This window comes from Oncorhynchus mykiss, chromosome 22 (assembly GCF_057628025.1).
Source record: "Oncorhynchus mykiss isolate SJ-2025 chromosome 22, ASM5762802v1, whole genome shotgun sequence".
NCBI lineage: Eukaryota > Metazoa > Chordata > Actinopteri > Salmoniformes > Salmonidae > Oncorhynchus > Oncorhynchus mykiss.
The window spans coordinates 14919008-14939939 of NC_143043.1; the positions used below are offsets into that span (position 1 = coordinate 14919008).

The following is a 20932-nucleotide window of genomic DNA, read 5'->3' on the forward strand; positions in this document are numbered from 1 at the left end:
ACTATAAATGTATAGCCTAACTATGCTTTAATTAAATATGAATACAATGCAAATATTAAAAAGGCTTATCATAGACCACACTTTATAGGAGAAATAGGCTACTGAAGATGGCCAATCATTCAAGTTAGGTCTTTCAAACAGTGCTGGACTTGGGCAGGAACTCACCAGCACCTCAAATGTCCCACTGCTTGAGCTCCTGTTCCTCTTACAGAATATTAGCTCAAAAGTATTGCACCTAAATATAAACAGTACCAGCACCCAAAATGAGTACTGGCTCCTAGTGTAAGTCAAGCACCGCTATCAAATAAGTGCAATTCAACACCTATCTACAGGATAAAAATGTCATTTAATGCGATACAGGCTATATAGTAGAATATGTATGCTTTTCTAATTCAAGAATAACAATAAATAAATGTAATAAAATAAAATGTTAATTTATAATGTGTTCATGACCTATTAGCCTATAGCCTGCAACAAAATAGTAATACAAAATGAATAGGCCTATCATAGACTAGGCCTTTACTTTGAAGAAAGAGGGACAATCATTCAAGTAAGGTCTGTCAAATTAATGTAGCATTGGAAAAAGTACATTTCAATCCGGCCATAAACTATAGCATCATCTACAGAATATAACTGATATTCAAAATGCGCAATTAAAAGCATAAATCCATTCCAGAGCAAGTTTTACAGTAGGCCTATATAGTCAAATCACTGCTTCCTCCTTCGATTGCCTCATCCGGCTGCCAGGAAAAGCTTTGCTGAGGAATGCCCTGATCTCTGGCCAGTCGTTTTGGTTCGATGATGACGTTGTTTCGGGTATTAATTGCTTCTAATAGGTAAAAATATTATGCGTTAACCGTGCATTTAACCGATTGTTTATAACGAGGGACGTCCCACCACGGTAAACCTGGACACAAATAGTAGGAATTTGCGTCGTCCTCAGCTATGCTGGAATGCGAAAGAAAATTAACATCTGCACATACAGGTCCCGAACGTTTGTGCGTCAGTGTCCAATCAGAGGCCCGAACATAACAAGCGCGTGATCTGAGGTGGTTTGGTCTCTGATTCTCTCGCACCAGTTTGGGAAATCCTCAAGGGACACAAAAAACGATACATATTTTAATAAAAGTGAAGCGGGGGCGAAAAGTGAAGCTGCGCATCCGTTAAACAGTAAATCAAGTGTCTGGCATATGTATAATCCATCAAAAAGTGAATAGATTTTTTTTTGCATTATCAATTACATTAGGCTATTCATTTTAACCACGATTTGTATATGAATATTATACAATATGCTATTGAGGGTTTCCTATTCTATAGACAGCATAACTATCATTGCACCGTGCTTCCAAATCTTTCCTATGCAATATTGGACCTCTTCCCAGTTAGGCCTACAGGGCAGGGTGTAGGTTGATGATGAAACAGGCTGACATGATATAACGGTTGATTGACAGTTATACCTTCTGAATTCTGCCATCCACGTCCAGGTAGATTACTCGGTACGCCGAAGAAGCTGATCCCATCTCTCTCCACCCCTCAAGCCGCTCTCGCCGCTGCCGAGGAGTCGGATTGCGGGCTATAGGCTACCACTCCGTTCCGTGCCCGAATTGGAAAACCCGAGAGCCGTCTGTCCTTCTCTGAATGGGCAAATGAAGTTAGCGTTTCAACATCTCTTTCTCTCTGGAGCACCTAGCTAGCTCTCATCTCATAAACCCCCTCCCTCAGCCGCTCTCAAATGAGTCGCACGCAGACAAACACACACTGGGAAAACTGAAGAGCAGGGATCGTCGTACGTTCTCTCTTATCGCCATAGTTACCGGGGCTCCTCAAGGACGCGTGAGTGGGGTAGTTTGCCTGCCCACACAGCCCCCAGTCTGTTCGCGATGTTCATTCCCTTTTACGAACAAACGAGGCCATATTCTATTGATAATATGGCTATTCAAATCCTATATAGTCTCTAAAAACGGTATTTTTGGTCAAAGCACACGAGAAGAAAGGAACCGACGAAAGAAAACCAAAAAGCAGCCAGCAAGCGCCGTGAAAAAGAGATGTTTCACATGTAATTTAGTTTCTTGCATGGGCGCCCACGCGCTTCCCCTGATGACATATTAAATCAAGCCTGTAGGCTCGAGTCAGCTCAGGGGTTTTGTGATGCTATGCGTGGGAGAGAAGTCATGGGCAATCAAAACATACTAATACTTTCAATAAAACCCGTCATTGACTGTAGTGTATAATCCGGTATAATTACGTTTTGGTTTATTATGAGAACCTACCAGTCCCAATAACTGATTGTTCATTTTTTTTAAAAGACAGTTTCAGAGAATAATAATTCATATTTGATTTGGCCTGCAGTACTTTTCAGAAACAAAGAGAGATTGCCTGTGTGTGCCTGCCTGTGTCACTGAGTGGAGGACTAGCTTTCAGAAGTGTACATTTTGTTTGCCACCTGCCACCTCCAGCTGGGAGACTTGAGACCACTCAGCCTAACTGGAACACACTTAGCCTGGTGAACAAAACAATTCAACATTATGCTTAGAAACCAAGACAGATCTTTTGTGAAGAAGCTTCCAGAGAATTCAGCAACACAGCCACTCGCTTTTTATTTATCTACCAAGATATCTTCAGAAATGGACAATTGTCACCAAGACCGTGTACTTATGAGTCAGGTAAGAATCAGACAAGTAACTGAACAAAGCAAGTGCCTGACCAATGAACAAACACCAACAAAAAAAAAGGTACACAGTATTTCAAGTACTACCATTTAAGCACTGCGATAATGATTCAGCTTCCACCAAGAAATACTCTATCGCCACAAAGAACAATGACACGTTACTGGATGGGGTCCCTTCCATTTCAATTCAGTTAAATACAGGCGGTGAATTGGAATTAACCACATCTGCCAGAATGAAAGTTCATAAGAATATAGATTACTTTTTCATGAAGGTACATAGGCTACCTTTCTTCACTCATTTGGCACATTAAACTCGGAGGTAAGAAGCATTAGTCACAGGAACGTCTTTAAAATGTTCACAAAGGCAGAATGAATGTGAGCATTTTAAGGTTTGGGATGATGGCATTTGGTGTTTTCTACACATTGTTATTTTTACTATCACAGTTTAACATTGCACTGCATAAATAACTGATTTGAGAAATGGCTGATCCTCCTCGGGAGTTGATATGCAGAATTCCATACTCAAACACAAAATGTTACATTCATAGCATTCAAGTCCCAAAACATAACAAACTGTACCATAATTTGCTGATCATATAGGAACACAAAATATCAGTACCTTCATATACTTCCTAAACAGAGAAAATACATAGACCACCAGAATGTTTTTTTTTTTCCTCCATATAAATTACTGTGCATTTCCCCACAATCTTTGGTTACATAAGGCTGAAGTGGGCCCAATATGCTCTAGATGTATATAAAAAAATCTAAATAAAAAGTGGTATGTGCTCAGAGGGACTGGATGGCTTGGTTGGTTGCTTATTCTACTCCGCTACTTCATCTTCATTGACTTTCATTCGGTTCCAATAGGTGCTGCTACACACTAGTTCATGTCAGCTACTGCTGAATCGACGGCGATACAGCCAAGCTCGCAGTGACAACAGACCTTTAGAAAGAAGTGTTGCCTGTCTATGTCTCTTTGTGAACATTGTCTAGCTCTTGGGCTCAGTGTTTCAAAAACTATCAGATAGTATTAAAGGCATATTAATAGAACAGACAAATCATTGACTTAAAATCCAGATAACTGGGCCCTGGTTTATAGGGATTGGGTTAAGGTTGAGAGGTGACCACAGGCAGGGTGGGTTCAGGTCATCTCAGTTAAAAGGTCCGGTCCAGGGTAGTGGTATAGGATGCAGTGTGTCTGTGCTGAGCGAGGGCCACAGTCTTTTCACTTCTCGGTCTGGAGTTAGTGCAAAGTGCTTAGTGCTCCTTCATCCTACAAGACGGAAACAGAAAAACAGACTTTGATCCCTAAACAAAAATCTGCATAAAAACAATGTGCAGTTTCCCACCAGAGATGTGTTTCCATCAAATTGATAAAAAGGCTGTGCGTGATGACCTAGTGCACATATAAATGCATTTTGTGGTTAAATTCTGACGTACCGAATAAAAATAAAAAAAACAAGTTAAAATGGGTTTCCAATGCATTTTCAACTCTTTTTTTTTCTCCCACAAAAAAATGCTATGTTATATAGTGAGTGTGCCCACTGCTATTGGCACGTGTGCTCTAGCCAACAGCTCACAGTTAGGCTACAGTGCAAGTATAGCCTACATGATGAGATGATTATGGACAAAAGAGTAATCCATTTTATTTGTCAAACAGCAGCCAAGCATTCTATTTATATTTGAAAGAGTTGAAGCTGTTGCAGTGCTTAAGGTGGTCCAGGAGACTGTTCCCATAAAGAACAACCTTTAAGTGATGGAATATTCACCTAATCTTGTATGGAAGGAGGGATGTGGAGATCAGTGGCAGTTCTTGTAGAATAATGAACCCCAGTATTGAATTTGAATAGCATTTGAAAAGAAACAGGGTGTAGATTCATTTGTTATAGAAACAGATTTGGTTGATATACATTTTGAGGATTTCAAGGCGATGAAAGAATGGAGAGGAACTGGCACGACAGTCTGAGTTGCGCTTCCTCACAAAATGTTTTTGGAGAATGAAGAAGTTATTGGGGTTGCTTTTATGAGTACTGACCCAGCATATATTGCAATATGAGATAAATGGATAGAGTAAGGTGTAGTACAGATTCCAAATTGTTTTTTTGGGGGGAAAAGAGGTTGTATTCATCTGATGACACCAATACCTTTCACAATTTATTTGGAGTTAATTTAGTGATGCGTTTCTGACGGTCTTTATCAGAGAAAAAGATGGTGTCATCAGCAAACAACATAAAAGAAGACAATGAAAAATGAAATACAAGTCATTAACATAGATCATAGAACATGATCAATGGCATCAGTTACTATAACAAAGCCTAGATACCACTCGATACCGCCATACTACAACAAGTAGAATATAAACAAGTCACTTACTCTACAGTGGTGCTGCCAGAACGAGGTTTAACCACGTTACCAGAGGTCAGCTCCTTCATCACCAGCCGCAGCAACAGCTACAGAGGAAACACATCCACACACAAAGCCACATTCTATAAGATCCACATAAGACAAACATTAAGAGGATAGGGGGCAGTATTTTCACTTTGGATGAATTGCGTGCCCATAGTGAACTGCATCAAACTCTGTCCTAGATTGCTAATATATGCATATTATTATTACTATTGGATAGAAAACACTCTGAAGTTTCTAAAACTGTTTGAATTATGTCTGTGAGTATAACAGAACTCATAGGGCAGGCAATCTTCCAAACAAGAAAATAAATTCTGAAAGTTGGGGCAACTTTGACGTCATCGCCCCCTCCTTTCCCAACAAGATATGGATCTGGAAGTACTTCCTACGCCTTCCTCTAGATGTCCTCATGCAGTAGAAAGTGTAATGGAGCATTTGCTGTGAACTTTGACCTAATGGGAGGGAAAATAGTCAGTGTCCCGACTGAATGCCATTTTGCTGTGGCGCATTTCTCTGTGGGTGCTACGGCTGTTCCATTCGGCCCCAGATGAAAACGTATGATCCGGTTGGAACGTTATTGGATATATATGATAATAACATCCTGAAGATTGATTCTCTACTTAGTTTGACCAGTTTAGTCGACCTGGAATATATATTTTGGAAGTTTTCGTGCGAGTTATCTTGGACCAGCAGTCAGTTTTTGGGCACGTGAGCTGAAAGTGATAGCAAATGCAGCTAATTGGACACTAGTATTGGACATTATGGAACAAAACAACGGTTTATTGTGGAACTAGGAATCATTGCACTACATTCTGATGAAAGATCATCGAAGGTAAGGGAATATTTATGTTGTAATTTCGTATTTCTGTTGACTCCAACATGGCGGTTACGTCTGAGCGCCGTCTCAGATTATTGCGATGTTAGGCTTTTTCCGTAACGTTTAAAAAAAATCTGACACAGCGGTTGCATTAAGAACCAGTGTATCTTTAATTATATGTAGAACATGTATCTTTAGTCAAAGTTTATGATGAGTATTTCTGTTATCTGGCGTAGCTTTCTATAATTTCTCCGGATATTTTGGAGGAATTTCTGAACATGGCATCAATGTAAACCAAGATTTGTGGATATAAAAATGCATATTATCGAACAAAACATAAATGTACTGTGTAACATGTCATATGACTGTCATCTGATGAAGATTTTCAAGAGGTTAGTAATTCATTTTATTTATAATCCTGCTTTTGTGATTTTATCTTTGGCTGGAAAAAATGGCTGCGTTTTTTCTTTGGTTTGGTTTTGTGTGTTTTCGCTGTAAAACATTTTAAAAATCTGACATGATGGGTAGATGAACAAGATGTTTATCTTTCATTTGAGGTATTGGACTTGTGTGAAAGTTATATATATATATATATATATATATATATATATATATATATATACACAGTGCCTTGCGAAAGTATTCGGCCCCCTTGAACTTTGCGACCTTTTGCCACATTTCAGGCTTCAAACATAAAGATATAAAACTGTATTTTTTTGTGAAGAATCAACAACAAGTGGGACACAATCATGAAGTGGAACGACATTTATTGGATATTTCAAACTTTCTTAACAAATCAAAAACTGAAAAATTGGGCGTGCAAAATTATTCAGCCTCTTTACTTTCAGTGCAGCAAACTCTCTCCAGAAGTTCAGTGAGGATCTCTGAATGATCCAATGTTGACCTAAATGACTAATGATGATAAATACAATCCACCTGTGTGTAATCAAGTCTCCGTATAAATGCACCTGCACTGTGATAGTCTCAGAGGTCCGTTAAAAGCGCAGAGAGCATCATGAAGAACAAGGAACACACCAGGCAGGTCCGAGATACTGTTGTGAAGAAGTTTAAAGCCGGATTTGGATACAAAAAGATTTCCCAAGCTTTAAACATCCCAAGGAGCACTGTGCAAGCGATAATATTGAAATGGAAGGAGTATCAGACCACTGCAAATCTACCAAGACCTGGCCGTCCCTCTAAACTTTCAGCTCATACAAGGAGAAGACTGATCAGAGATGCAGCCAAGAGGCCCATGATCACTCTGGATGAACTGCAGAGATCTACAGCTGAGGTGGGAGACTCTGTCCATAGGACAACAATCATTCGTATATTGCACGAATCTGGCCTTTATGGAAGAGTGGCAAGAAGAAAGCCATTTCTTAAAGATATCCATAAAAAGTGTCGTTTAAAGTTTGCCACAAGCCACCTGGGAGACACACCAAACAAGTGGAAGAAGGTGCTCTGGTCAGATGAAACCAAAATTGAACTTTTTGGCAACAATGCAAAACGTTATGTTTGGCGTAAAAGCAACACAGCTGAACACACCATCCCCACTGTCAAACATGGTGGTGGCAGCATCATGGTTTGGGCCTGATTTTCTTCAGCAGGGACAGGAAAGATGGTTAAAATTGATGGGAAGATGGATGGAGCCAAATACAGGACCATTCTGGAAGAAAACCTGATGGAGTCTGCAAAAGACCTGAGACTGGGACGGAGATTTGTCTTCCAACAAGACAATGATCCAAAACATAAAGCAAAATCTACAATGGAATGGTTCAAAAATAAACATATCCAGGTGTTAGAATGGCCAAGTCAAAGTCCAGACCTGAATCCAATCGAGAATCTGTGGAAAGAACTGAAAACTGCTGTTCACAAATGCTTTCCATCCAACCTCACTGAGCTCGAGCTGTTTTGCAAGGAGGAATGGGAAAAAATTTCAGTCTCTCGATGTGCAAAACTGATAGAGACATACCTGAAGAGACTTACAGCTGTAATCGCAGCAAAAGGTGGTGCTACAAAGTATTAACTTAAGGGGGCTGAATAATTTTGCACGGCCAATTTTTACGTTTTTGATTTGTTAAAAAAGTTTGAAATATCCAATAAATGTCATTCCACTTCATGATTGTGTCCCACTTGTTGTTGATTCTTCACAAATCTTTGTTTGAAGCCTGAAATGTGGCAAAAGGTCGCAAAGTTCAAGGGGGCCAAATACTTTCGCAAGGCACTGTATATATTGAATTCCCTGCACCACCTTTTCAGCTCAACGGGGGGGGGGGGGGGGGGGGGGACTGAGGGGAACTCCTTGCCCCAACAGGTTTTAACAAGCATCAGCACCTACCAGCAGTGCTAGGAAGTCAGCTGCCATCAGCATGTAAAAGACCTGATCCCAGCCCTGTGACGACAACACTCCTGCCAGAAGGGGGCCTATTGCTGCACCTGAAAAGAACAGATCACAGGACAGTTTGTAAGTCACAGAGCTAGACCTATGCTAAATTCTAAAGCAACCCCTGGTCATTAGCTATCCCCTCATGGAGCTAACTTATCACATAGGATCTACTGGTATGGATGGAGGTGAGAGACTGACCTACTGATCCTGTGCCGTCAATGATGGCCGTGACAGTAGAAAGGGCTCTGGCATTGCCCTTGAGGCTCTTGTGTGTTCCCTAGGTTCAAAGGTCAAAACAGAGTGGGACGGGATATGAGGTCAGAGACAGACCCCCCCCCCCACTACTACTAGGGAGGATTATATAAGTGTAAAACAACAGTGAGAAAGACTCACTCACTACACACTTACCAGATCAGCAGCCACTGCTGTTGTAATTAGGGCATATGGCCCATTCACAAGTCCTCCACACACCAGTAGCATACCTATGAAGAAAATGGCCCATCACAACATTATCCACTTGATCATAGCTCTGTTCACCTGTGCGTTATTGACAGTCAGAATAGCACAGCCATTATGTCAACGGGCCCAGGAGCGTGATTCATGAAGTCAGTCTACAATCCCTCTCACAAGAGCAACACAAACTGGACTTAGTAATATAAATAGATCCTTACCTATGGTCGGTCCCAGTCCAAACTCGCTGATCATGGAGAAGCCATAAAGCTGAGATACAGAACAAAAACATTTAAAAAAATATGTCCTATAAGATTAATGATGCATGCTTATGTTTAGCCCTTGAGATGGTCAACAGTCCTCTGAAGCTCAGCGATCTTCTGTAGCTCAGTTGGTAGAGCATGGTTCTTGCAACACCAGGATAGTTGGTTTGATTCTCAGAAACAGAGAAAGAGAGAGAAAGAAATGGAGCCACACGGGGAAAGAGACTCACTATAGGAGCAGCCAGCAGCAGCATCACTGCACAGGTGGTGGCTCTCTTTCCCAGCTTATCAGATATGACCCCAGCCAATATTCCCCCTACACACAGAGAAAGAGATTAGATTAGCACAACAATCAAGATGTGTGGTTTGCGGGTAGTTCAATTCCAATGATGAATTAGGAAGTCCTGACATCATTCATGCATTTTTACAAATCAAATCTCTGGCAACACACACAGGAGTACACAAATATCCAGATCATAAAGTTATTTGGTTCGTAGAAAGAGTCATACAAAAGGATCAGAACTACAAACAACCACTGAAAAAACAAAAAAAAGGGAACATACCCACAATTCCTCCCACGTCAAACAGAGTGGAGAGATCTCCGGCCTTCTTGGCATCTAGGTGAGCTGAGAGACAGGTCTATTATCTTCACACACCCTCTGGCAAACTAAATAAGTGACACAGGATACTAACAAAAACAACAAACAAAGCATAGGTATCCTCTCACAGTGGTTCCCAAACTGCTGGAAAGGGGCCCCGAGTGAAAACGTTTGGGAACCTCTGTCCTAACAGGTAGAGCTGGTTTGACCACAGATTATCAAGACATACAGTGCATTCGGAAAGTATTGAGACCTCTTGACTTTTTCAACATTTTGTTATGTGGTCTAAGACACTGCATCTCAGTGCAAGACGCGTCACTGCAGTACCTGGTTCGAATACAGGCTGCATCACATCCGGCTGTGATTGCGAGTCCCATAGGGCGTTGCACAACTGGCCCAGCGTCGTCTGGGTTTGGCCGGGGTAGGCCGTCATTGTAAACAATCATTTTTTCTTAACGGACATGCCTAGTTAAATAAAATAAATACGTATTCTAAAATGTAGAAATCTTTTTTTTTATTTAAAATCAACCTACACACAATACCCCATAGTGACAAAGCAAAAACAGGTTTTTAGAAATGTTTGCATCAAAAACAGATTCTTTATTTACAGAAGCATTCAGACCTTATGCGATGAGACTCGAAATTGAGCTCAAGTGCATCCTGTTTCCATCGATCATCCGTGAGATGTTTCTACAACTTAATTGGAGTCCACTTGTGGTAAATTCAATTGATTGGACATGAATTGGGAAGGCACACACAGTTGACAGTGCATGTCAGAGCAAAAACCAAGCCATGAGGTTGAAGAAATTGTCCGTAGAGCTCCGAGACAGGACTATGTCGAGGCACAGATCTGGGGAAGGGTACCAAAACATTTCTGTAGCATTGAAGGTCCCCAAGAACACAGTGGCCTCCATCCTTCTTAAAAATGGAAGAAGCTTGGAACCACTAAGACTCTTCCTAGAGCTGGCTGCCTGGCCAAACTGAGCAATCGGGGTAGAAGGGCCTTGGTCAGAGAGGTGACCAAGAATCCGATGGTCACTGACAGAGATCCAGAGTTCCTCTGTGGAGATGGGAGAACCTTCCAGAAGGACAAACATCTCTGCAGCATTCCACCTATCAGGCCTCTATAGTAGAGGGGCCAGACAGAAGACGACACTCAGTAAAATGCACATGCCAGCCCACTTGGAGCTTGCCAAAAGGCACCTAGACTCTCAGACCATGAGAAACAAAATTCTCTGGTCTGATGAAGCCAAGATTGAACTCTTTGGTCACAATGCCAAGCGTTACGTCAGGAAGAAACCAGGCACCATCCTTACGGTGAAGCATGGTGGTGGCAGCATCATGCTGTGGGAATGTTTTTTAGCAGCAGGGACAAGGAGACTAGTCAGGATCGAGGCAAAGATGAACGGAGCAAAGTACAGAGAGATCCTTGATGAAAACCTGCTCCAGATCGCTCAGGTCCTCAGACTTGGAAGGTGAACCTTCGCCCCAAAGGACAACGACACTAAGCACACAGCCAAGACAACGCACGAGTGGCTTCGGGATAAGTCTTGATGTCCTTGAGAGGCCCAGCCAGAGCCCGGACTTAAACTCTATCGAACATCTCTGGAGAGACCTGAAAATATCTAGCAGCGATGTTCCCCATCCAACCTGACAGAGCTAGAGAGGGTCTGCAGAGAAGAATGGGAGAAACTCTCCAAATACAGCTGTGCCAAGCTTGTAGCTTCATACCAAAGAAGACTTAAAAGCTGTACTCGATGCCAAAGGTGCTGAGTAAAGGGTCTGAATACTTATGTAACTGTGATATCAGTTTTGTATTTGTAATACATTTGCAAAAATTTCAAAAAAACTGTTTTTGTTTTGCCATTATGGGGAACTGTGTGTTGATTAATGAGAAAAAAAAAGATAGAATCCATTTTAGAATAAGGCTGTAACATAACAAAATGTGGGAAAAGTCAAGAGGTCTGAATACTTTCCGACTGCACTGTAAATGTCAGATTGCAGATAGATTCAGTATGTCTCAGACAAAGTCTAGCAGGTAGCGAGCAAAGAATGCATGCCCTGACACTTCTTATAGAGCTCTCCACAATGCCCTGGATTCATGTACTGTATACTTGACCAAACAGACAGAGTTCCTATACGAATGTAGCAGTGGGTGAGGGTGTTGGTGCAGTGTAATGTAGTGGTTCTCAACTGGTTTTGCCTTGGGACCCAAATTGAACCATGTTATCTCAGTCGCGTTTGGGCAAAATGCAATCTGGAAAACAATTTTTAATGCTATAGACAATAAATTTAGCAATTATATTAGATAAGGGAACAACAATCACACCTTTTCATTGTCAATAATTCCATATTACTCATATTCTTGATGAAGAATTTTGGCAACTCACTTATTTGAAACCACAACATGTGCTAAAAGGCACTACTTATAGATTGCAGGCAATCTCAAAGCTGTGCGTTACAGGGAAGACATCCCCCTCCCTCATGTGGTACCCTTCCTGCAGGCTCATCCTGACATGACCCTCCAGCATGACAATGCCACCAGCCATACTGCTCGTTCTGTGCATGATTTCCTGCAAGACAGGAAGGTCAGTGTTCTGCCTTGGCCAGCAAAGAGCCCGGATCTCAATCCCATTGAGCACGTCTGGGACATGTTGGATCGGAGGGTGAGGGCTAAGACCATTCCCCCCAGAAATGTCTGGGAACTTGCAGGTGCCTTGGTGGAAGAGTGGGTAACATCTCACAGCAAGAACTGGCAAATCTGGTGCAGTCCATGAGGAGATGCACTGTAGTACTTAATGCAGCTGTTGGCCACACCAGATACTGACTCTTACTTTTGATTTTCACCCCCCCTTTGTTCAGGGACACATTATTCCATTTCTGTTAGTCACAGGTCTGTGGAACTTGTTCAGTTTGTCTCAGTTGTTGAATCTTGTTATGTTCATACAAATATTTACACATGTTAAGTTCGCTGAAAATAAATGCAGTTGACAGTGAGAGGACGTTCCTTTTTTGAGTTAATATTGAAAATACTGTGACTGAAGAATAATAGTTTCCAGAGAATAATTTATAAAACAAAAAAGTAGGTTCATTGTCATTTCTACACACTTTCTACCTGGTATTAGTTTCAATTCAGACAGGAGTATCTTTTATTAAAAAATATGAAAACCCATTCAAAACCCATAATCCACCAGTTCAGAACCACTGATGTAGTGTAAATGTACATACCCGTTTTCGTGATGTAGAGCGGCAGCCAGAAGAGGAAGGTGTAGCTGACCAGCTTGGCAAACAGCAAACAGAGCGAGAACTCTATCACTCCCTGGAGAGAGAAAGAAAAACATACTGTCAACAAATAAAAACTATACATTTCTCCAGAATAGAATGGCGTGGTACTTTGTATGGTGTATGCTAGGTGCCATGGGTTTTCCCTGGTGCTTGTACAGTACCCATGCATTTCTTTCAGATCTATTTAAGTGTATAAGGAACATGTGTCTGCAGGTATTTTTCTACAGTATGAAATGGTATTCGCAACAATTTGATGAACAATATAAATTAACTAAACAAAACCAACCTGCTTTTCTGTAAAAAAAAAAAATTAACATTCTAAATTAGGTCACACAGGCTCAGAAGATTCCCGTGAGGGCATGACATTTCCTAAGGAAAATAGTCCTGACAGTGCTTCTGCCATGAAGTCTTGGAGACCTAAAAACATCTGCAGATATGATGTCCAGCTTCGTGGACTTCTTTGACACTTGTGCTGTACAATGAATCACTGTGGCTATAAATGCCACAATATCTACCTTCTTCACAATGAGTGTAACCAGATCACTCGACTGACTTAAAACACTAGCAACTGGTTGCAAGGCATGTCGTCAACACTGTTGCCTCTCGCTCCTTTGACTTTTTTCACCGGCTCCACATAGATCCCTGATCCTTGACACCTCAACCTCCTTCACCCTAACAGGGCACTCAAGGAAGTCTGAAGTATGAACCCCACCACATCTACAAAAAAAATTATCTGATTCTTCAATACCATACTTCTCCTGCCTGCAAACATTTGACACTTGACCATATCCTTTACAATTCCCATACTGATGGTTTGGACACAAACGCTCTCACCGCATACCTCACATATCCAAGCTTCACATATTCAGGTATCGTCTCCTCAAACAATAATATCGATAGGCTTTTCTCCTTCCTTCAATTACCAATACAGTGGTTGCACTGTCCTTCTCTCAGCACATATCAAAGCTGCTGGCTAAAGTTAGAGGAAACCAAGTCTAGATTTATCATAATCACTCCTCTTTCACCCCAGCTGCCAAACTAACCCAGATTCTGATGACCATCTTACCCATGCTAGATTACAGAGACATTATTTATAGATTGGCAGGTAAGGGTGTTCTCTCGCCATTCGGCCATCAGATTTGCCACCAATGCTCCTTATAGGACACATCACTGCATTCTATACTCCTCTGTAAACTGGTCATCTCTGTATACCCGTCGCAAGACCCACTGGTTGATGCTTATTTATAAAATCCTCTTAGACCTCAGTCCCCCCTATCTGAGATACCTACTGCAGCCCTCATCCTCTACATACAACACCCTTTCTGCCAGTCACATTCTGTTAAAGGTCCCAAAAAGCACACACATCCCTGGGTCGCTCCTCTTTTCAGTTCGCTGCAGCTAGCGACAGGAACAAGCTGCAAAAAACACTCAAACTGGACAGTTTTATCTCCATCTCTTCATTCATAGACTCAATCATATACACTCTTACTGACAGTTGTGGCTGCTTTGTATGATGTATTGTTGTCTCTACCTTCTTGACCTTTGTGCTGTTGTCTGTGCCCAATAATGTTTGGACCATGTTTTTTACTGCTACCATGTTGTGTTGCTACCATGTTGTTGTCATGTTGTGTTGCTACCATGCTGTGTTATGTGTTGCTGCCTTATGTTGTCGTCTTAGGTCTCTTTTTATGTAGTGTGTCTCGTGTGTTTTGTCCTATATTTATATTGTATATATATATATATATATATATATATTTTTTTTTATCAGAGGCCCGTAGGAGGCCTTTTGGTAGGTCGTCATTGTAAATAAGAATTTGTTCTAAACTGACTTGCCTAGTTAAATAGGCGACATGCACTGACCATTCATTGAATTCTCTGACTAAGGTACTCGTCATCTACACTACCGGTCACTAGTTTTAGAACACCCACTCATTCAAGGGTTTTTCCATTTTCTACATTGTAAAATAATAGTGAACACATCAAAACTATGAAAACACATATGGAATCATGTAGTAATTTTTTTTTAAATATTTTTAATTGTTAAACAGATCAAAATATATTTTATATTTGAGATTCTTCAAATTGCCACCCTTCAGATAGCCACAGCTTTGCACAATCGTGGCATTCTCTCAACCAGCTTCGCCTGGAATGTCTTGAAGGAGCTCCCACATATGCTCAGCACTTGTTGGCTGCTTTTCCTTCACTCTGAGGTTTAACTCATCACAAACCATCTCAATTTGGTTGGGGGATTGTGGAGGCCAGGTCATCTGATGCAGCACTCCATCACAAATTATTGTTAAAAACAGATCTTACACAGCCTGGAGGTGTGTTGGGTCATTGTCCTGTTGAAAAACAAATGATAGTCCCACTACGCCCAAACGAGATGGGATGGCGTATCGCTGCAGAATTCTGTGGTAGACATGCTGGTTAAGTGTGCCTTGAATTCCAAATACATCACAGACAGTGTCACCAGCAAAACACCCCCACACCATCACACCTCCTCTATGCTTTATGGTGGGAAACACACATGCAGAGATCAGCCGTTCACCCGCACTGCGTCTCACAAAGACACAGCGGTTAGGACCAAAAATCTAAAATTTTGACTCCAGACCAAAGGCCAAATTTCTACCGGTCTAATGTCCATTACTTGTGTTTCTTGGCCCAAGCAAGTCTCTTTTCCTATTGGTGTCCTTTAGTAGTGGTTTCTTTGTAGCAATTTGACCATGAAGGCCTGATTTAAGCAGTCTCCTCTGAACAGTTGATGTTGAGATGTGTCTGTTACTTGAACTCTGTGGAGCATTTATTTGGGCTGCAATTTCTGAGGCTGGTAGCTCTAATGAACTGATCCTCTGCAGCAGCGGTAACTTTGGGTCTTCCATTCCCGTGGCGGTCCTCATGAGAGCCGGTTTTATCATAGCGCTACAACTCCTTTGGCAGGCACCCAGCTCCGAAGAGCAATACATGTTACTTCTGATGTGGGCAAATTTGCCAGATCCAGTCCACACTTCTTCTGTTCTTCAATGACACAATTAACCAAAACAAGGCCGCTTCTAGCCACCTTGATTGAACCCACCTTTCCCACTGCTTTCTTCAGTGCTCGATAATACAAATGGATTTTGCAACTGAACCTCCTTGTCCAAAAAACAGTTTAATAAGAAATGCATTATTGGACCGGTCCTTGTCTTCTACTACAACTTTTGCTTGTTTTGATCCATTCTTTGATTTCACTATTTTCCATTCCTTATCACACTTCACTTGCCGCACTTTCCGATTAAAGCACAGTCGCCATTTTCCAATGTCCTCATCTGCGTGTTTTCACCCCTTCCTGGTACTTGACTGGTCAATTAAGGTCATTGATTGGTTAGAAACTCACTGCACCTGGTTATCTATGTCTTGAATTGGACATGAATTGAAAGGCAATAATAAAAACCAGCAGATAAATGGCCCTCCAGGAATTGAGTTTAACAGCCCTGGCTTTGGGGAACAGGGCCTGGGCCTTTGCTATTGTGTGTGAGAGATATGGGTGGTGTGAGAGGTCAGGCGACTGACCGGAATGCGTAGAGCTCCCATGAAGCTGATGGCCGAGGGCTCTGATTCGCTCTTCACCACCACCACCTGCTGTACTGGGACAGAAACACTACTGTTGTCCTGAGGGAGCAGCAGCTCTGTGTCCCAGTTCTGAGAGAGATGGAGGGGAAAACATGGGTTAATAACACAGATCCACAAACAGACACTAACATAAACACAGACAAACTCCGATAAAAAACAGGCACACCTCATATTTGTCTCCCTGTTTGTATGAATGGTACAGTTGCTTGTGTCCATTCGTCCCATTCCAGTTCTTTGTCAGCTTTTGCTGCATGAGAAAAAAAATGTACAATACAGTTTACCACAATGTTACGGAGTCTATAGTTTAACATCACTATTATACACAGTGTTCCACCAGCTACTAGTGAAGAAAACTAATGCAGTTCACAGTAGCGTGGGAGACTGAAAATGATACCTGTCAATCAAGAAGAACCCTAAATAAAGCTTATACAAGGAATCTGCCCACATGGTAAAAGTTAATCATGTTTCATCCCTTTTGATTTGTGTGTCCGTCTCCAGGGAGGCATTTTTACCAGAGCCAGCCCACACTCAGAGACACTCAGGTACTCTACGTCTACGCAAGGAGCTAAAGTGGGCGACAGTTGTCTAGGAAACGGTCGGGCGCGATGTGCGACAGATGTGATGCTATCCAGGTAAATTCTGATGACGTGTGATCCACACAATGATCCCATTCTTGGACACACATTTTCAAACTAGTATTTAAACTAAGCATTGAACCAAATGGGGGCTTTTTCCTGTCTATATCTGTGAATTTATACCTCTGAAATGTCCTAAATATTATGTCTATACTAAGTAGAGATGCTTTTGAGAACAAGAGAGACATCCTAAGTACTCACATTGTTCCTGCAGGGAGCAGGGTTCTGTACAGCATGGATGCTTCTAAGATCATTTGGATCTACAGACAAAACACAGAGTTTAAATGTTTTAATATCAGCAGGCAAAAATCTGACCGTCGCATAAATCCTGCATCAAAGCTAAACAAAGGCAAATGGAACAAGTCTTTCACTCGTCCAACCAATCACGTAGCAGTACTCACGTTCAATGAGGAAGAGGAAGCAGATGATTCCCATGGCAGCAATGATGAGGCCGGGAACGATGAAGGACAAGCCCCAGTTGGAGGAGACCCAGTAGCCTGCGATCAGAGAGCCCAAGATGTTGCCCACCGAGGTGTGGGAGTTCCATATGCCCATGATCAGACCCCTCCTATTGGAGACACCAGTTAAAGTATTCTAACTTCAAATGTATATTCTATAACTATTTTATATTCAATGCATCTCCTATAATGTCAGTGTATCTGAACTATGGAGGAATCGTTTCATTTTAACAGATCTTGTGGCTTACCTTCCCTTGCCAAACCAGTTCCCGATGCATGTGACAACACTGGGCCAGCCAGTCGTCTGAACCAAGCCATTAGCCACCTGAGGCAGAGGAGAAACAGAGTTAGAAAAACATTCAGAATATAGAACTGTTGTCCTCTGAATTCTCAACTAGTCTTCCTATGAAATGTCAGACCAAGAATTTTCTATGGCTTTTCTATGACTGATATTGTACATGTGTAGGTAGTTACAGTAGGTCCACTTTGTGACTTACCTGGACAAATATATAGAAGCCAAGGCTGTGGATGCTGTAAATGTAGCCCAGGCCAAACAGACAGGTGAAGAGGCCGCTCATCAGCATGCCAAACGTCAGGTACAGACGGATGGGCAGGCGCTCACCGATGATGCCACTGCAGGACGCACAATGACATTTTACCAATGCATAAGAAAAGTTCATGCAGGCTGACAAAAATGGCTAGCATATTCAGCATAAAAATAGGCTGGCATATTGAGAATTTTTCATCCACCCCTTATATAAAAACGAAACATCAATTTTGAATGGAAAAAAAAAAACATTAAAATATCAACACTATTCGGCATGACATCCAGCACACCACAAGCTTGGCTAGAAGCCATTTGACCTTGCTGGGACACAGAGTTAGTTATGCAACACGGTCCTTGAAAAGCACACTGTGTTCATGTTGTAACACTGTGGAAACACAGAGAGACAGAATGAGGACCCTTTCAGGGCTAAAAGAAAGGGAGGGAAAGAGTGAGAGGTTAGAGCGAAAGACAAGAAAAAAAAACAGAAGAGAACACAAGGAGCGAGGGGGGAGATATTCCCCCCTTGACAACTACAATAAAAACAACCAACAAAAAATGGGTCACAACTCCTGCAGTTCTGTCGCACACTGGGCCTGTACATAGTCAATGGTAGGCGTCGAGGGGGCTATTACTATTAGGTACAACTACAGCTCATCCCTTGGCAGTAGTACTGTAGATTACTTTATCGCCGACCTCAACCCAGAGTCTCGCGGGGTTCACAGTCAGCCCACTGTCACTCCTACCAGATCACAGCAAAATCAGTCTACTCTACTTGAACAGAGCAACACTGAAATCACGAGACAAAGCCAAAACAAACCGCACACTATTAAGAAATGTTATAGATGGAAAGAAAGTAGTGTAGAAACATACCAAAAAACAACAGGAAAAAACATTTCACTGCAATAGTGAATGCGTAAAACTGGCAATAGAAAGCCAAAACAGTATATTTGACCTTCCAGCTTCACCATCAAATCTAAAAATGACAATGGTTTGATGAAGAATGCAAAAACCTAAGAAAGAAATTGAAAAACATATCCAACCAAAAACAGACCCAGAAAACATGACACCTTTACTATGTTTAAACACTGAAACGGTACAGGAATATACTAAGGAAAAAAGGAACAGCACACCAGAAACCAGCTCAATGTTATTGAAGAATCCATAGAATCGAACCACGTCGGGGAAAATCCGAACACACTAAACAACAACACGAAGAGCTAACTATCCAAAACAGAGGCGTCTGGATAAACCACTTCTCATTTTGGCCCTATGAAGAAAGAACAAAAACATAGACATGATCAATTACAAATCTAACAATCCTCAGCTCTGGCATCTTCCCCAATACTTGGAACCAAGGACTGGTCCCCAAAAACTACTGTGGGATCTGCATCAACAGCAAATTCTCTTCATTATCATTAACAGCAGCCTCCTACATTTCCTCAGTGAAAACATCCTGAGCAAATTTAAAAATTGGCTTTTAACCAAATTACCATGCGACAGACAACGTATTCACCCAGCACACCCTAAAAACAAACAAAATAAAATCTTCTTGTTTTGAAAAAAGCTTGACTCAATTTGACATAGGGGTCGGCTAAATAAATTGATGGAATGCGGTATAAACAACATAAAATCCACAAAACAAGTGTGCGGTTAAAATTTTAAAAACAAACAGATTTCTTTCCTCAGTGCTGTGTGATGAAGCAGGGATGCAGCTTGAAACCCACCCTCTTCAACATACATACAGTTAAGGTCAGAAGTTTACATACACCTTAACCAAATACATTTAAACTCCGTTTTTTACAATCCCTGAAATGTAATCCTAGTAAAGATTCCCTGTCTAAGGTCAGTTAGGATCACCACAATATTTAAGAAAGTGAAACGTCAGAATAATATCTGAGAGAATGATTTTTCAGATTTCCTTCTTTCATCACATTCCCAGTGGGTCAGAAGTTTACATACATGCAATTAGTATTTGGTAGCATTGCCTTTAAATTGTTTAACTTGGGTCAAACGTTTTGGTTAGCCTTCCACAAGATTCCCACAAAAAGTTGGGTTTGCCACAACTTTGGAAGTATGCTTGGGGGTCACTGTCCATTTGGAAGACCCATTTGCGAACAAGCTTTAACTTCCTGACTGATGTCTTGAGATGTTGCTTCAATATAGCCACATCATTTTCCTCCCTCATGATGCCATCTATTTTGTGAAGTGCACCAGTCCGTCCTGCAGCAAAGCACCCCCACAACATGATGCTGCCACCCCCGTGCTTCACGGTTGGGATGGTGTTGTTCAGCTCGCAATCCTCCCCCTTTTTCCTCCAAACAAAACGATGGTCATTATGGCCAAACAGTTCTATTTTTTTCATCAGACCAGAGGACATTTCTCCCAAAAGTACGATCTTTGTCCCCATGTGCAGTTGCAAACCGTAGTCTGGCTTCTTTATGGCGGTTTTGGAGCAGGGGCTTCTTCCTTGCTGAGTGGCCTTTCAGGTTATGTCGATATAGGACTCGTTCTACAGTGGATATAGGATACTTTTGTACCAGTTTCCTCCAGAATCTTCACAAGGTCCTTTGCTGTTGTACTGGAATTGATTTGCACTTAGCGCACCAAGGTAAGTTCATCTTTAGGAGACAGAACTCGTCTCCCTTCCTGAAGCGGTATGCGTGGTCCCATGGCGTTTATACTTGCGTACTATTGCGTACTTGTGGAGGTCTACCATTTTTTTTTGCCTGATTTCTTTTGATTTTCCCATGATGTCAAGCAAAGAGGCATTGAGTTTGAAGGTAGGCCTTGAAATACATTCACAGGT

At 41.6% G+C, this 20932-nt stretch overlaps 2 protein-coding genes across 8 annotated transcripts in view; both read right to left on the reverse strand.

Moving 5' to 3' along the window:
• Positions 1 to 2126, reverse strand: part of LOC110501414 (high affinity cGMP-specific 3',5'-cyclic phosphodiesterase 9A) — a 35775-nt gene extending 33649 nt beyond the window's left edge. For 2 of the 4 annotated variants that reach the window (XM_036958760.2, XM_090215580.1), the window contains exon 1: positions 1458 to 2126. In XM_036958760.2, coding sequence (XP_036814655.1) covers positions 1458 to 1520 — 63 coding nt within the window. In that variant the 5' untranslated portion in view covers positions 1521 to 2126. The remainder of the gene's footprint in view (positions 1 to 1457) is intronic. The other 2 variants (XM_036958758.2, XM_036958759.2) reach the window with 2 other exon arrangements.
• Positions 2127 to 2572: 446 nt separating this feature from the next.
• LOC110501413 (glucose-6-phosphate exchanger SLC37A1) overlaps positions 2573 to 20932 on the reverse strand; it is a 36044-nt gene continuing 17684 nt past the window's right edge. For all 4 annotated transcript variants that reach the window (XM_036958756.2, XM_036958755.2, XM_090215579.1 and 1 more), the window contains 15 exons: positions 18077 to 18212; positions 17828 to 17904; positions 17523 to 17689; positions 17323 to 17381; positions 16653 to 16733; positions 16427 to 16555; positions 12821 to 12911; positions 9557 to 9619; positions 9224 to 9309; positions 8952 to 9000; positions 8689 to 8762; positions 8479 to 8557; positions 8233 to 8330; positions 5045 to 5121; positions 2573 to 3944 (listed from right to left, as the gene is read on the reverse strand). In XM_036958756.2, the coding sequence (XP_036814651.1) occupies positions 3929 to 3944; positions 5045 to 5121; positions 8233 to 8330; positions 8479 to 8557; positions 8689 to 8762; positions 8952 to 9000; positions 9224 to 9309; positions 9557 to 9619; positions 12821 to 12911; positions 16427 to 16555; positions 16653 to 16733; positions 17323 to 17381; positions 17523 to 17689; positions 17828 to 17904; positions 18077 to 18212 (1282 nt within the window). In that variant the 3' untranslated portion in view covers positions 2573 to 3928. The remainder of the gene's footprint in view (positions 3945 to 5044; positions 5122 to 8232; positions 8331 to 8478; positions 8558 to 8688; positions 8763 to 8951; positions 9001 to 9223; positions 9310 to 9556; positions 9620 to 12820; positions 12912 to 16426; positions 16556 to 16652; positions 16734 to 17322; positions 17382 to 17522; positions 17690 to 17827; positions 17905 to 18076; positions 18213 to 20932) is intronic.